Consider the following 17,602-nt stretch of genomic DNA (forward strand, 5'->3'; position numbering starts at 1 on the left):
CAAACAAAAGACTGCAGCAGTAGATCACTGCTTCAGTTTGAATTATTCATTCTCTCTCCATTCTCTCTCCTGCCAACACTTTCTAGAGATTTTCAGGGGCCCACTATTTCTGTGTTTAACCATTTACAAGTACAATAATTCAGTTAACTGAATGGCTGGATGTCTAGAAAAGGGCAGCAGCCCTCCCATCCACCACAACTTCAGAAGGAAGTATATAGGCCCTTGGTGCCAGTCAAGAAATGGCCCATTGTCTTTACAGAAAATGGAAAACACATTGTCGTCCTGTAAGAAAACAAACCAGCTGGCTGACCTCCCTTCGAGTGTCGGTCTGCAGGGATGCATTAAAGGTCTCTCCCTGGGTCTCCTGATTAAGGACTGAAGACACTGACTTATATAGCTGGAACAGAGACATGCTGTTGTTTCCTTCTTTTAGGATGGCATCTGCTTTCTTGGCTAGAGTGGCCTGCAGAGTCTGGTTCCCAGCGTTCGTATCTTCGTGTCGAACCTGAAGATGCAATTAGATAAGCCCAGCATTGCTACTGCTGGTATTATTACCCTTTCACAGCCTCCAGTATCATCCTGGAGATGTTCCCAATGGGAACTGAGCAAGAAATGGAATTTGTTCCTCCTTTTTTCAGTGACACATTTTTCCCAATGAAATTTTCCAACCATCCTTAGAACCACCCAGCAAAACTGCATCAATATGAGTGCGTGGTGCTCAGTGCAGAGCCTAATTCACCTCTTCAGTACTTCTGTTTCACTCTAGCACAATGCCGTTGAAATCAGCTCAGTGACGAGTAACTCCACTGAGTAACACTGAGGAAGCGTTCTTTTTAATTCCCAGACTAACAGATCATTGTCTGTGCTGTCCACTCTCTCCCTAAATTCTGGCTTGGATAGAAGAGAGTGCTGACTGCAAATGGGATTCTACAGGAAAGCTTGTCTAGTCCTCCTTGACCAGAAGGATGGAAGCTGGGGATCATAGGAAAGGAATGGATATAAATAGGGAGAGGATACTGTGGAGGATGGCCAACCACCTAAAATCATAAGTATAGGTATTGGCAGCAGGAGGCCTAGAAAGGAAACAATTTTTCTGTGTACCTTGACAGTAGCATTAGTCTGAACCATAGCACCAAAGTTATTGCTGACAGTAATTGTAACATGTAAAACGAAGTTATTTTCCTCTTCTCCAAGGGGAAGATAAACTGACAGGAGTTCAGGATGTGGGCCACAGTTCAGTAAGGAGTCTGGAAGAGGAAAGACAGTGTTACCTATCATATACCTCATGGCTTACTGTACTGCTCAGCATCCTTCAAAGAGGCACTCAGACTCTTGCAGAATTGGGCCTGTAGTTCTAACCATGGAATCATGTCTCTTTGATCTGATTTGTAAAATTAAAATAGCTCTTCTGGGAAAAAATAGATAATGACCCTTAAATTCAGATTCCTCGCCTATAGTGGTTCCACAGACCTCAAAGTGACCCTTTAAAACCTTCTGCAATTTCTAAAGGGAAAGTGTGGTAAAAGTCAGGGCCTTCTTACACACATATGACTTGTTCAGACATGGTTTTCTTACCACGGTCATAGAGCCAGATTGAGCAAGGCCTGCACTTTATACCACATGTTTAAAGCGAACAAGGGGCTATTCTGTCTGAGCTGAGGGTATGAGAATCTAGCCAGTTATTATCTGGCCAGCAGCAGCAGTGACTTACATCTGTGATCCTATGGTGCTGGAAGTACAAGGCTCATTGCACACACAGGGAACCTGGCAGTCAAGCAAACCAGCCCCAGAACGTACCTGATTTCAGGTGGAAGCAGTACGTGAGCGGATGGCTGTGTGCGGTGGGGCAGGAGTCCTCCAAGCAGGCGGTACTGCAGGAGATTGTGAAGCTGGTGAGCATGGATCCCTCCTCAGGGGATATAGTACAGACTGGGACCACAGGTGAAGGCACCATGCTGACAATGTAGGTTTCGTCACCATAGTCATGCTGAGTCATCGCTGGAAAGTTCAGAGAGAAACTGTCTGATGACTATCAGCAGCACCGAGCACCATACACTAATAACGATGCCATTTGTTCAGGCTCTGGGAGTGGTCATTGTTGTCTAAATAGAACTGAAATTCTACTAGAGACTAACCCACATCACAGACAGCACTATGTCCACATTGATTTATTTTCCTGGTAAAGAGGAGCTGGATTATAAAACTGAACATTCATCATGGGACCATTTCCGGATGTTTCTAAATGAGACGATTAACATCATCTCGGATGAGGGTGGTTGAATCAGGGCTTGTCTTATTGAACTTAGTTTGTAGCAAGTTGGAATGTGAATCTAGACTGCACTAGCCTGTTATGCCCAAAGGCTAAGTCCACACTAGAATAAGAAAATCAACCACAGATACGTAACTGTAGCTATGCCAATTACATATCTCAAGTCGCTGTATCTGCACTCAGCTAATTTGGCTGTCTATACAGGGGAAGGTTGTGTCTCCCGTTGACCTCCCTTACTCTTCGGGTCTTGCAAGGAGTTCAGGGCTCGACTGTGACCCCTAAGAGGGTGATTTCATGGGTCTCTACCAGACATGCAAAATTGAACCCCAGATCTACCTGAGCGGGTTACTCTGCCGGGGTAGTGTAGACCTGCCCTAAGTGTCTGTAAGGACCCTGCTGTTGGGCATAAAACATTCTGTAGTGCGCTTTGATCTACTCCGCTTTGAAATGGGAGCAGGCAGGCTAAAGTGCACTGGATACCTTGAGCACACGGCAGCAGGGTCCACGTGGAGCTCTGGCACACAGCACGCCATTGTGGGATAGACAGATCTCGTCACAAACGGAGTGTTCATCTAGAACACCCTCACTCACCTCAGGGTACCACTGGTGTGGAGTGTATGGGTGACAAAAGGGTTAAAGAGGCCAAATCACGTACCAGGCAGCACACTGCAGGCATAGGTTCTGGAACTAAGGGTGCTGGAGGTGCTGCTGCACCCCTGGTTTGAATTGGTTTCAGTATATACATGGATTACTGTTTGGTTCAAGGCTCTCAGCATCCCAGCTGTGCACACTGTGCTGGCACCTCTGCCTGAAGGAGGATCTTGCCTAACCAGTGAGCAAACACAGCTAGGGTGGGGCTAGGTCTTCATACAGCTGGAAGCAAAGTTCTACCAGAACAGGGGCTGGGGAGGAAGGGCAGTTGGGAGCTTTCTCTTGAGGGCTGAGAGGCAGCTGAACTCTGAGCCTCACTGCGGGCAGGAGTTGAGCTGAGAATTTAGCCTTTCTGAAAGCCTGGGAGGAGGGAGAATGTGTCTCCCTTTGGTGGTGAGATTGAAATCCAGGTCTTGAGCCTGGTGTTGGGATGGTTTGAGGAGAAGAAGAAGGTGACCTGGGCTGAAGAGTTCGTTGTTTTGCTATATTCTAGCAGATGACAAATGAAGTTCTCTGGGAGCCTGAGAAGGGTTGGACTCTGATTCCTGGTTTGTCAGAACAGTCAGATCACACCAGTGGCTGAAATCGGCCACAGAAGGCACGGCAAACTGAAGCACAGCTGTCATGATACCACACATAGCCACCGGGGGCACGTTTCAGCAGCAGCTTTGCCAGACCTGTGTGGGCTTTGTGTGTGTGTGTACCATACTATCTTAGTCTGGTAAAACAGAGAACAAAGTGATTGTTAACATAATAAGTCTAACGTCAGTACCGGGCAAATCAGTAGAAACAATAGTAAAGAATAAAATTGTTAGACACGCAGAAGAACATGATTTGTTGGGCAAAAATCAGCATGGTTTCTGTAGAGGGAAGTCGTGTCTTACTAATCTATTAGAGTTCTTTGAAGGGGTTAACAAACATGCAGATAGGGGGATCCAGTGGACATAATATACTTAGATTTCCAGAAAGCCTTTGACAAGGTCCCTCACCAAAGGCTCTTATGTAAATTAGGTGGTCATGGGATAGAAGGAAAGATCCTTTCATGGATTGGAAACTGGTTAAAAGACAGGAAACAAAGGGTTGGAATAAATGGTAAATTTTCACAATGGAGGGCGGTAACTAGTGGTGTTCCCCAAGGGTCAGTCCTGGGACCAATCCTGTTCAACTTGTTCATCAATGATCTAGAGAAAGGGGTAAGCAGTGAGGTGGCAAAGTTTGCAGATGATACCAAGCTGTTCAGGATAGTCAAAACCAAAGTAGATTGTGAAAAACTTCAAAAAGATCTCAGCAAACTGAGTGATTGGGCAGCAAAATGGCAAATGAAATTTAATGTGGGTAACCGTAAGGTAACGCACATTGGGAAAAATAACCCCAATTATACATACAATGTGATGGGGGCAAATTTAGCTACAACAGATCAGGAAAGGGATCTTGGAATTACAGTGGATAGTTCTCTGAAAACATCCATGCAGTGTGCAGCGGCAGTCAGTAAAGCAAATAGGATGTTAGGAATTATTAAAAAAGGGATAGAGAATAAGACGAAGAATATCATACTTCCCCTATATAAAACTATGGTACGCCCACATCTTGAGTACTGCATGCAGATGTGGTCTCCTCACCTCAAAAAAGATATACTGGCATTAGAAAAAGTTCAGAAAAGGGCAACTAAAACGATTAAGGGTTTGGAAGGGGTCCCATATGAGGAGAAGCTAGAGAGACTGGGACTTTTCAGTCTAGAAAAGAGGAGACTGAGGGGCGATATGATAGAGATATATAAAATCATGAATGGTGTGGTGAAAGTGAAAATTGAAAAGTTATTTACTTGTTCCCATAATATAAGAACTAGAGGACACCAAATGAAATTAATGGGTAGTAGGTTCAAAACTAATAAAAGAAAATTTTTCTTCACACAGCGCACAGTCAACCTGTGGAACTCCTTGCTGGAGGAGGCTGTGAAGGCCAGCACTCTAACAGAGTTTAAAAAAGAGCTTGATAAATTTTTGGAGGTTAGGTTCACAAATGGCTATTAGCCAAGGGTAAAGTACGGTGCCCCTAGCCTTTAGTCAAAGACTGGAGACAGATGGCAGGAGACAAATTGCTTGATCATTGTCTTCGGTTCACCTCCTCTGGGGCACCTGGTACTGGCCACTGTCGGCAGACAGGATACTGGGCTGGATGGACCTTTGGTCTGACCCAGTATGGCCATTCTTATGTTCTAATGGCCCTCAGTGTATCACATTATTTAGCAGCACATTTGTCATCTAGAATGTTTCTCATCCTTCTATGTACTGTATTGCAAAGAGATCCTATCTTGGTGGAGTTTTCAAACCTTTGGCTTTCCCCACCTGTTACTTTAATCCGAAATGCTTCTCCTTGTGTCTGCAGAAAGGAACTGTTCAGTACCAATGTCGAGCTGTTGCTCTGGAGCAAAGTCAAGGAGCTCTGTTGGAAACCCTTCAGGCTGCAGACTGCAGGGAGTGAGGGAGCCTGGAAAGCCCAACAGAAAAGTTAATAAAGCAGAAGAGGCTGTTGACAGTGATTTCCACCCAGAGAGTTCACTACATATGTGCACTACATTTTCTGTAGACGCAGTCCTTATGCCTTTATTCAAAACACATAACTATTGACATCAGCATGAGTATTTCTATGAATCTATGATATATGGGAGTAAAGTGCACCAGTAGTGACAAAGAACAAATTATGTTTGGTGGAATAGTCCACCTCAATGTACATGACATGGAAATCTGCATGAAAATAGTGTGTGCAACTCTGTGCTTGCTTTTACACAATTATCTCCACTGGCTGCTGGTGTCTTAAAGGTACCTAGGGAGATACCCCCCCACCTCAAAGGGCATCCTTTCCATCTGGATGTCTGCTTTTTGTGGGTGTGGCATTCCTAATGGAACCACTCATCTCACCTTTGACTGGAATGTGTTATCTAAATACCAGTTGTACAGTACAGTCTTGGAGCCTTCCAGCACATTGGCTTTCAAAGCAATTTCTGCCGTGACATTCACTGGCTTGCAGTTTGTCTGACACCTAAAAGGAAGGCAGGACAGGAGTTATTCCCCGACAGATGACAGTGTTTCCCGTTATTCCCCACTTCATTCTTCCTGTCCTTTACTTGGAGCCTGCCTCACCTGTGGGTTATGAAGAGTGTTTCCTCTAATTTTTGCCCATTCATGGGTGGAATAATTTTTTATGTGCACTGAGGTCTGTGCAGGTTGCACCACCAAGAGAAACACAGGCTGTCCACAGTGGATGGCTGGGGTGCTCTGCTAATCAGCTGGGTAGCACCTGAGTCTCTCCTGAGCAGCCGCCCAACTTACCAGGAGAACTGGTTATGAGGCAGGTGGCATATGACAGCAGTCACAAACAGCAATGTTTTCAAAAAATCCCAATTGACTTTGCAGTTTCTGTCCTGTTTTCAAAAGGCGGGGGGTCAGTACTGACGGTCTGACTACACTACACATGCTACAGTGGCCCTGCTGTCGTGTAGGCACTTGCTACAGTGGAACAAGGGTTTTTTCTCTTGTACTAAATCCACCCCCTTAAGAGGTGGTAGCTAGGTCAATGGAAGAATCCTTCCCAGCAGTGGCTATCCTGGGGCTTCTGTTGTCTTAAATTCACAGCCCTGAGCAAGGTAGGTCAGTCGACGTACATTTTAGGTATTGACCAGGCCCTAGAAGCCTAAGAGCACGTCTACATGACAGAAATATACATCAATCTAAGCTACAACAAGGTGCAGCCACTGCTGTAATTGAGCGGGTTTTACATGTCCATATTACGTTCCTCTGTGAGCAGTGCATGTCCTCACCGGGAGCACCAAAGTAACTGCCAGTGAGGGGCATTGTGGGATGGGTTCTGAAAGGCAGCAACAGTTGCAAGCAATGCAGTGTCTATGCATGTCACCCTAACTACATCAGCGCAAGCATTGTGCCTCTCATGAGGTGAAGTTATTAAGTCTGTGAAGAGGGCGAGTTACATCAGTGGGAGCTCTACGATAGAGTAGATACTAACAGAGCGCAGCTTCTGGCAACCTAAGTCCATAGTGTAGATCTGCCCTAAGTCTCAGGAAACTTAAGTGCCTAATGGCCATACTTTCAAGTGTTCTCCTGAAGATTCAGCCAGGCCCCTGGGCACTTCTGGCCATCACCACATTATTCCAATTGATTTCAATGGTTGCAGGAGGAAATGTAGCAATCAGAATCGAGAATAAGTACTGCTGTTCCAAGGCTGACCTGATTTCTGGACGCAGTTCTTGTCTTGCAGCCACGTACAGACATTGTTCATCCTGCTTCTCTTCTTTTCCAGGACTTCGGACTGTCACTCTCAGGGTCACTGCTGAGTTTGGTGGGGGCAGGCAGGAAGGTGGGATCTGTGTCATGCTCTGGTCAGTGGAGATTACTTGCTGCTGCACACATTCCTGCCACCCAGGCCAGCAAGCCCCTGTCCAAACATTTACTTTTTAACAATGGTAATAATATCTGACTCTGCTTTTTAACCCAGGTCTGAAAATGCCTCACAAAGGCTACGTCTACACTAGCCCCAAACTTCGAAATGGCCATGCAAATAGCCATTTCTAAGTTTACTAATGAAGCGCTGAAATGCATATTCAGCGCTTCATTAGCATGCGGGCAACCGCGGCACTTCGAAATTGACACGCCTCACCACTGCGCGGCTCGTCCCGATGGGGCTCCTTTTTGAAAGGACCCCGCCTACTTCGAAGTCCCCTAATTCCCATCAGCTCATGGGACTAAGGGGACTTCGAAGTAGGCGGGGTCCTTTCGAAAAGGAGCCCCATTGGGACAAGCCACATGGTGGCGAGGCGCGTCAATTTCGAAGTGCTGCAGCTGCCCTCATGCTAATGAAGCGCTGAATATACTTTTCAGCGCTTCATTAGTAAACTTCAAAATGGCCATTTGCATGGCCATTTCGAAGTTTGGGGCTAGTGTAGACACGTCCAAAGGCAGTGAGCATCGTTATCTCTATTTTGCAGAGGGAGAAACCGAGATGACTTAACCCGAGTGGGCCACTTGCCCAGTAGCAGAGCAGGAACAGAACCCAGATCCCCTGAGTCCTGGTCCAATTTTAAACCTCGAAGGCTTTATTTTCCTTTGCTGGGTGAATACAGAAGCCTCACCTAGCTTCAGTTACAGCAGATCTGATTCTCCTCTGTGTCAAAAGGTGATCTGATGCTCTGGCTGTGCTGACACCCTCTGCTCTCAGATGTTGGAACTGAGTGTGAAGGCTGCCAGTTAATTACTGCTGGCTCGTTGGGGCACATGCAGCTCCTCAGACTCTATGGCCTTTTCTACACCATGCCTCCCGGACCTCCATCAGTCTAAACTATGCAACTTCATCTCAGCACATAGCATAGCTGAAGTCGATGTACTCACTGAGATCTCTTTCACACAGTGGAGTCTGCTCTCCTGTCAACTCCGTCTGCTCTTCTCAGCCTGGTAGAATACCGGTGTCGACAGGAGAGCACTCATAGATCAATTGATCATGTCTAAGTAGTTGCAATAAATCAATGGCTGGTGGATCAATGGCTGCAATGTCAATTCACTGCTTAGTGGAGACAAGCCCTGAGCATTGGGCAGGTGGAAGTAGATTGGGAGCTGACTGTTGGGAACAAACCCCTTGAAAGATGGAGCTTGAGAAGCTGCCATCCCTAGGGAGAAGATTAGCCTGAGGTTCATGAAATCATATCATGGAATTAGCTGTTTATGAGCACCAGACCCATGAAGAGTGACATTTTTATTGTACAATGACCACATTTATTTAAAGCCAGGTGGTGTCTATAGCATCTGACAGCCAGACAGACATTGCACATCCAGTAGGGTGGTGAATATACCATTAGGCAGCTAGCTAATGGTAGGAAGAAACCAAAACATGCACTGCACTTACCACATGCCCAGGTGAAAGTAGAATTATCACTGTCACCTAGCCAGTCAAGTGTAACAGTTGTGAAGGGATCCACATGGCGACTAGGTTTAATGTATATTTTATTTTTCCTTCTGTCATCCTAAACAAGAAGTGAAGGTGCCGATCAGAGCAGGAAAGGGCATGAACTGATGTCTAACCTTTTCATGATTTTATAATGAATCAGAAAATAGGATATGCCATGTGCTATTAGCAGACTGATCTAGGGCTCAGTAAATTAGATCCCACTCTTGCAAGCTACTCCACTTAGAGCCTTAATTTAAGTAGTGGCTTGTCCATTGTCATACAGATGAAAGATCCAAGACTAAAACCCAGATTTTATAACTCCCAGTCTTGGGCTTATAACTACCATACACTCGTTTCTCTTTCAGCAGCAAGTCACACATGAGTAATGATGGGTTTTTTCCTTTTCTCAGAGTCCTGACGTAACAGCTTTAGCCATAAAAACAAGAACTGGCTCCTGTTCTTCTGACATAGTTGCTGTTTTCAGTGGAGTCTGTTTTGAAGGGTTTCTGTCATCCTGAAAATCATGTCTATGTGAAATTCTGTACCAGCTATAGTTCCATGTAGCCCTTAACATTACTACACCACAAAGGAAACAAAATCATTGTTCTGAATTAGTTTTTATAATTTAAAGTTGGGGATTTGACAGCACTTAGGGTATTGTCAATTTTATCCTTTACTCTCAATAGATTCTTAGCATCTCTTTTGCTATCAAATGTGAATGTAACTGGGTCACTGGTCGGCTTGGGGCGGAACTCTGGATGCTCCAGCCTCAGTGCGCAGGTGGCTGGACAGTGCAGTCCCCACCACCCCACTAAGCCCTGGGGAGCTGATGGCCAGGCAATGTACTCTCGACTGCCCTGGCCAACCCTGGCCAACCCTGGGTCCCCACCATTCTGGCCAGCCTTGTCCATGCCACTCCAGCCAGCCTTGGGAAGTGTTGTGGCCATACTCCGAAACCAGAGCTTCCCAAACACATGCCCATCTTCCTGCCCTGAGTCCTCTCCACAACTCTCTGCCCTGACTACTGCACTCCTCCACCTCCTGCTCTGAGTCCCCCATGCCTCCCAACCCCCTGCCCTGACTCCTGCATCCCTCTGTATCCTCAACTCTTGCCTTGAGTTCCCCCACAATCCCCTGCACTCCATCCTGCACCTGCCTTTGTTATGAGTACTGTCCTATCACAACCCCCCCCACCACCTGGCCTTGCCCCCCCAGCAAGGATTGCAATAGGATACTACCTGTAAGAAATTTAAGTTACTTTTACCCCTGGAAAAGACCCTTGTTAGTGTCAGCAGAGGAACAGAAAAATTCTTTAGAAAAAATGTTAATGGCATTCCACATAAATTTGGACCATTCTATTTTCTGGCTACCCTCTCAGAAGCTGGCTTTAAAAAAATAGCTGACTTTTTAAAAAACTAAGAGGATTTCAGTCCAAGCAGCATTGGTCATTGAGAGAAACACATTTTCTAGTCTCTTTGTTTTTATTGGATGGCTTTTACTATGAGCTTTAGAACAGATCTAAAGACTGTATTTGTCTCAAAGATATAGAGTGTGGATTCTCTGTTAATCTAACATTCTGTGTCTTGGTTTAGAGGGCTCTGCCATGTGATGTGCCAAGAATCTCAACCCCTACTGAAATCAGTAGGGCTGTGGCCACACTAGATGGAAATGTGGCACTTCAGGATATGCTAGTGAGTTGCTGCCATGAAAATGCAACACCTCATTAGCATAATTGCAGCCACATGTGCTTCAAAACTGCTGGTTTTGAAATGCACACTGCCCGTGTAGCTGGGGGAGCCTTTCGAAACAGCCCACTGATTTCAAAAGCCACTTCTTCCCAAAACCAGATGGGAATATGGGGCTTTCGAAATCAGGAGGGATGTTTCAAAAGGCCCCCGGCTACATGGGCGGTATGCATTTTGAAACCGGCAGTTTTGAAGCGCATGCGGACACCATTATGCTAATGAGGCAATGCATATTCATTGACAGTGCCTCATTAGCATTTCCCAAAGTGCCACGTTACCATAGCCCCTCCGAAAGGAAGAGCTAGTGTGGCCACAACGTAGGAATTATGGGTGCCCAGCAACATGAAAAATTGGGTCCAAAAATTTCTTACCATTTCCACTTTATGTTATTCCTTTGAACAATACTCACCTTTGCCTTTTGGGTGTTTGGTTTGGATTTGTCTTTGTCCTGAGATGAATCTGTTGGGTATAAAGAAGATAACAGAGTGATTTACTACCATTCACCAGGCTGCCAGACAGTGGTGACTGAGCATGGTAAATCATGATTTGCATCCCATCTGTCTTAAAGTCAGGGCTACAAGCACCAAACTCCCACTTTATGATAAGCAGAAAGGTTGCAATGGAAAAACTAACAAAAAGCAACTAATATATTATAAAGAAGAGGGACCTGATTCTCCTCTTACAGTGGGTAAATTAGGAGTAAATTCATTTAAGTTGTTGGAGTTAAACTAGTGGAAGTGATACAAAATCAGAAGAACAATTTTTGTGTTACTATGGTGTGTAGGAACTCTAGTAATGAACCACAGTCCCATTGTGCTCAGTGCAAACACTGACCAAAAAGATGGTGCCTGTCCCGCAAAGAGCTGATAGCTGGGGGTGGGAGTACAAAGACAATTTGAGGAAGAGCAGTGGCAAATAAGGGCTCAGTAGTATTATTTCAATAGGCCATTAGTTCATGGGATTAAATGTGTCTTTTCATTATTAGGAATGTAGCTGTGACTTGAGCTATCCAGTGGCATGTTGTTTGTTGACAACACTTCATGTAATACCTGAATCTACACAAACTCTGCAAGTATTTCCCAGGCCACATCTTTAGCTAATTCTTTCTAGTACAAACAGCACGTCTGCAGTGTGTAACCTTGTGCAGAGAGATGCCATACCAGGACCATGTCAAAGCCAGGGTAGTTCTTTTCAATAGGCAGAAGTAAAAAGCAGCTATTGGCCTTTTATAAACGGAATTTTTTTTAAATTGATACTGTTCTACATTCTTGTAACTCTCACTTGATTTTTAAAGTGAATTGAGTGCTGGTAAGAAGTGTAGAATGGGCAGTCCTTGGAAGTCCAGCTTCTCATGTAAGGATGAGCCTGCTCTGTTGAAGTCAGTGGCAAAATTTCTAGTGGTTCTGTAGTGCAACTGGGGCTGAACGAGACAGTAACAGAATGAGCAATGTTGGCTTCCCTGTATTGCACAGCTAACATGCCCCTTGCCCTATAGAAAGGGACATCAGGACTGGGTGAGGAGCGTATGTTCGTTCTCCATGTCTAATCAATCCCTTGTTTTTGCCCCTCTTTGAGATCAGCAGCAAGAAAGTCAATTAGTGTCTATGTATCAGAGAGGTAGCCGTGTTAGTCTGTAGCTTCAAGAACAACAAAAAGTCTTGTGGCACCTTATAGACTAACAGATATTTTGGAGCATAAGCTTTTGTGGGCAAAGATCCGCTTCATCAGATGCATGAGTAGGGGGTGGTGGGTTCAGAGGGGTATTTAAAGAGTGGGGTCCCAGTAAAGGGGGAGGGCCAGAGCTGACAAGGTCTATTCAGCAAGGTGGAAATGGCCCAGTATCAACAGTACTTATCAAAAAAGGAAAAAACAAGTCAGATCAGACAGGGGGATGTGAGCCATTGTCAGCATCTAGTGGGGAGCTATCAACACCCAGAGCAGAGAAACTGTCTTTGTAAGCTGTGAGCCACTCCCAGTCTCTGTTTAATCCATGGTTAATGGAGTCAAATTTGCAAATAAATTGCAGCTCAGAGATTTCTCTCTCCATTCGATTTCTGAAAATTTTTTGTTTCACAACTGTCACCCTTAAATCTGCCACTGAGTGTCCAGGGAGATTGAAATGTTCCTCCACAGGCTTCTGTACATCACCGTTCCTGATGTCTAATATATGTCCATTTATTCTTTTACAGAGGGACTGTTCCAGGTTGGCCAATGTAAATTGCAGTGGGGCATTGTGTATATGTTGGTTCTGGTATCTTTCCCTGGAATCTAAGGCCGTGTCTACACGTGCCCCAAACTTCGAAATGGCCATGCAAATGGCCATTTCGAAGTTTACTAATGAAGCGCTGAAATGCATATTCAGCGCTTCATTAGCATGCGGGTGGCAGCGGCGCTTCGAAATTGACGTGCCTTGCCGCCGCGTGTCGCGTCCAGACGGGGCTCCTTTTCGAAAGGACGACGCCTACTTCGAAGTCCCCTTATTCCCATGAGCTCATGGGAATAAGGGGACTTCAAAGTAGGCGGGGCCCTTTCGAAAAGGAGCCCCATCTGGACGCGACGCGCGGCGGCAAGGCGCATCAATTTCGAAGCGCCGCTGCCGCCCGCATGCCAATGAAGCGCTGAATATGCATTTCAGCGCTTCATTAGTAAACTTCGAAATGGCCATTTGCATGGCCATTTCGAAGTTTGGGGCACGTGTAGACGTAGCCCAAGAGGATTATCTGCACTGGTTTGGCAGGAAGCAATTATTAGAGTCCTATGTGCAGACCGTGCCAGTGCTCAGTGCAGTGAACAGAAGGGTCACAGGGTAAGACTGCCAACAGCAGTGTTCGGTAAGCATTATTACCTTCTTGAAGAGAGTTGTTGGCCAAAACGGTGATGCTCCCAATCTGCATACTCATGTTCGAGAAGGCATTCATAGCTAGCACCTTGACCACAAACGTACCTGTGAAGGACAGGGTGCCAAAGGTAGATTAGACCATTAGCAGCTGCCGTGCAATATACCTACATGTTGGAGTCAGAAAATCCAACATTGTGTCCGAGTCTTTAGGAAGAGATCCTCTTCCTCCCCTGTGAATCACTAGACCTGCTAAATTTATCATTAGAGTAAGATTCAGGTAAAGGCAGTGGACCTCCGGGAAAGGTTCTGCCCTCACATCTGAAGTTTTTAACTCCTTTGACCACCTTCAGCTTAGCACTGCCAGCTAGGTCTGATAGCACCTCTTGTCTGCCTCCAAAACTGAACTGGATCCCAAATGCCATCACCTTGTAGGGTTCTGCAACACCCTGTCCCTGGGTGGATCATCATCTGTGGCAATTAAACCTGTGATCTCTGCATTGAAAGCATGACCCTCTCTTGCCTGAGCTGAAAGGGAACATTTACTACATGCCAAGCTGTGGCAGGCTTATCAACCTCTGTGTGTAGCACCAGCCACCACGGAAGGTGGAGAGAGCACCACAGTGAGGGGTATTCACAATGTGCCACCAGGGAGACAGAATAGCTGGAGCGAAGGCCAAGACACAGTCTTCCAATGTGGCTACGTCTACACGTGCATGCTACACCGAAATAGCTTATTTCGATGTAGCGACATCGAAATAGTCTATTTTGATGAATAACGTCTACACGTCCTCCAGGGCTGGCAACATCGACATTCAACTTTGACGTTGGGCAGCACCACATCGAAATAGGCGCTGCGAGGGAACGTCTACACACCAAAGTAGCACACATCGAAATAAGGGTGCCAGGCACAGCTGCAGACAAGGTCACAGGGCGGACTCAACAGCAAGCCGCTCCCTTAAAGGGCCCCTCCCAGACACAGTTGCACTAAACAACACAAGATCCACAGAGCCGACAACTGGTTGCAGACCCTGTGCATGCAGCATGGATCCCCAGCTGCGGCAGCAGCAGCCAGAAGCCCTGGGCTAAGGGCTGCTGCACACGATGACCATAGAGCCCCGCAGGGGCTGGAGAGAGAGCGTCTCTCAACCCCTCAGCTGATGGCCGCCATGGTGGACCCCGCTATTTTGATGGTGCGGGATGTGGATTGTCTACACATGCCCTACTTCGACGTTCAACTTCGAAGTAGGGCGCTATTCCCATCCCCTCATGGGGTTAGCGACTTCGACGTCTCGCCACCCAACGTCAATTTCAACTTCGAAATAGCGCCTAACACGTGTAGCCGTGACGGGCGCTATTTCGACGTTGGCGCCGCTACTTCGAAGTAGCGTGCACGTGTAGACACGGCCTGTGATTGCCAGTTCAAGACAACCCACATCAGTACAACTGCATCCAGACAACATGGCTCCTGCCTCTAGTCTCACTCTGAGTCTTTTCGGACTCTTGTCCCTCCCTCACCCATTAGTGAAATGTGTTTGCACAGCGTGTGCCCCTCAGTTGCCTTACAGATGTTGTAGTGCCCTCTCCAAACTCCAGGCATCAGGCAGAGCTCTTTAACTGCTATGTCTCCCATCAAGCGTTTGGAAGTTGGGCTACTGTGTTGTGGTATGGATCCTGGTCTACAATGTTGGGCAATGCCAGAAAGCCCAGCCCTGGAAATTAATATGCACTAATGTTCATGGGCAGAAACAGCTGCTAAGTGATGGACCTTGTATCTGTTAGAAAAATAAGAGACTGAAGGCTTCGTTCTCCACTTTGTTACACCAAGGTTGCATTGATCTGACACCAGTCAAATAATCTGAGTCTCATTGTTGCCTTGAGGCTGCACAAAACAATAGCTTGAATCAAAGACATGCAAACAGAAAATATGTAACTGTACAGCTGCCATACAGACAGCACAACAAGCTGCATGTCCAGACCTTCGTACAGACACACAACAAACATCTTGTCAAACTGAGCCTTGACAGTAACTGTTGATTTGCCTGGTTCAAGAATTACAAAGCAATATTAAAGGAGAGAACAGATACTATGTTTTTATGTGGCCTACAAAGCTCTGAAACTGTGGTGCCTGTGTTTTCTATGTAGGACACCTTTCAGTCTGCCTGAACTCTACGGCTACGTCTACTCTATGTTCCCCTTTCGGAAGAGGAATGCAAATAAGGGAGATCAAAAATGCAAATGAAGTGCTGATTTATGAATCTTGTGCTTCATTTGCGTAATCTCATGCGATCGCGTGTCTGGAAGAGACTTTTCTGAAAACGAAAACAGCAATGTAGACAGGGTTCCTTTGGGAAAAAGCCCAGTCTTTGAAAGAACCCTGTACATCTAATATTTTTGCAGAATAAGGGTTCTTTTGAAAAAGGGTTTTGTTGTTGCAGCCTGTTGTAAAGGAGATACAGAAGCTGTTCTCTCATAATGAAGATTTGACTTGTGTTCTTTCTTGCTTTCCTTAATCTAAAGTAATATATATATTCATATTCTATGTTGGGGGAATAATAACATGGTGGTAAGCTGTACCTTCAGAATGGACAGGAATAGTGTATATTCTTGGTTCTCCATTAGGGCTGTCTTTCTGATGAGAGTGAGTTTTGTTAGACCCGATCACCTCAAACTTCAGCTTATCCGGTGCACCGTGAGCCACAGAGATGTTTATTTCCAGGTCTTTTCCTAATTCCAGTGTGTCGGAGGCTAACACAGCCTGAAGACCAGATATAGGTTCAACTAAATTAACTGTAATGCTGTCAGAAATCTCAGATGTTGTTGTGTTGCTGGTTGCCAGAATGTCCAGTTGATGCAGCCCTGGGCCAATCAGCTGCTGAGAGGTACCATCAAGCGTCAGATTGTGAGGGATAATTCCTTCTTTTGAAGTGGATTCAATCAGAGTTGTGTTGTCAGCTGTTACAGTGTATGTCACTCCAGTACCTGGAAAGTATGAATTCAGAACTGCATCACAGATCATCCAAGTCTGGCATCCAGGTACATAAGTACCCGAGCTGGGCAACTATTGCAACAGTGTTGTGCAAACATTCTGCTCAATGTTTAAATTCACTTCATCTGTTTTTGTTCCCTTATGTGTTTGCTTTTTTATGAGAATTCTAACAAATGAAGGAAGAAATGTCAGTGGAAAACAATAAAATTCAAGAAAATAATATTCAATTTTGCATTCTTAATCACATGCTTGCAGATCAGAAGCTGTATTCTAAGAGTTTTGATCACTCAGTCAAGAACTAGAGACATAACAGGGGGCATGATCGTACAAGGTGCTGAGAACTTTGGTCCTAATTCAGCAAAGCCCTTAAGCATATCTTTAACTTTAAGGCTCTGAGTAGTTGACTCCTGTTGACTTCAATGTGCTAAAAGTTAAACACATGCTTATGTGCCTTGCTGGACTGGAGCCAGCATCCATCCAGTTTCCTGGCAGGCTCAAGCACTGTGGCTATGTCTACACTAGAGGATTTTGTCAACAAAACTGGTGTTTTGTCAACAAAACCCGGTGAGTGTCCAGATTCCCAAGGTGTTCGGTCGACAGTAAATCAACAGAACGCAGCACTTTTGTTGACAGATTTATTGCATTCCCCACAAGACACAAAGCCTCTGGAAAGTCGGTCTGTATGTTCTGGGGGACCCTCTGTTGACAGACAGGGCTTCTGGGACACCAGGCAGCCCTGTCTACTGTGCTTCTGGTTGGCTGTTTTGTTAAGAGAGTGACTGGGCAGTCCAGTTGTTGTCAGCCGACAGAGCAGATTGGTCTTGTGATGTGCTTGGTAATTTGTCTGCGATCTGTTGACAGTTTTGTCAGAAGATATTTTCTGACAAAAACTTCTATTGACAAATCACTATAATCTAGGCATAGCCTGTGTTTCCAATCAAAACAGCATGAATATGGATTAATGAAAATGTGCAAGGCAAACTTCAGACCAAGAACCCTCTACAGAAAATATTCCATACATACTTTTGAATAACAAATGCATTTGGGAAAAATCAGTCAGTTTGTGACAAATTCAGATACCAAATGATTGGTAACAAATTATTCCCCCTGCTTTAATATATAATCCTCATCCTTTGCAGTTATTAAGCACTTTTCCCCAA

The 17,602-nt window shown here is 45.4% G+C and overlaps 1 protein-coding gene across 1 annotated transcript in view; it reads right to left on the reverse strand.

Moving 5' to 3' along the window:
• LOC142020892 (polycystin-1-like protein 2) overlaps positions 1–17,602 on the reverse strand; it is an 82,111-nt gene that overhangs the window by 42,297 nt on the left and 22,212 nt on the right. Inside the window, 10 exon segments of the mRNA XM_075009133.1 lie at positions 311–505; positions 1,102–1,247; positions 1,798–1,998; positions 5,266–5,407; positions 5,839–5,959; positions 7,162–7,369; positions 8,831–8,948; positions 11,027–11,076; positions 13,463–13,561; positions 16,031–16,435. Of these exon segments, the coding sequence (XP_074865234.1) occupies positions 311–505; positions 1,102–1,247; positions 1,798–1,998; positions 5,266–5,407; positions 5,839–5,959; positions 7,162–7,369; positions 8,831–8,948; positions 11,027–11,076; positions 13,463–13,561; positions 16,031–16,435 (1,685 nt within the window).

Source organism: Carettochelys insculpta, chromosome 14 (assembly GCF_033958435.1).
Source record: "Carettochelys insculpta isolate YL-2023 chromosome 14, ASM3395843v1, whole genome shotgun sequence".
NCBI classification, from domain to species: Eukaryota; Metazoa; Chordata; order Testudines; family Carettochelyidae; genus Carettochelys; species Carettochelys insculpta.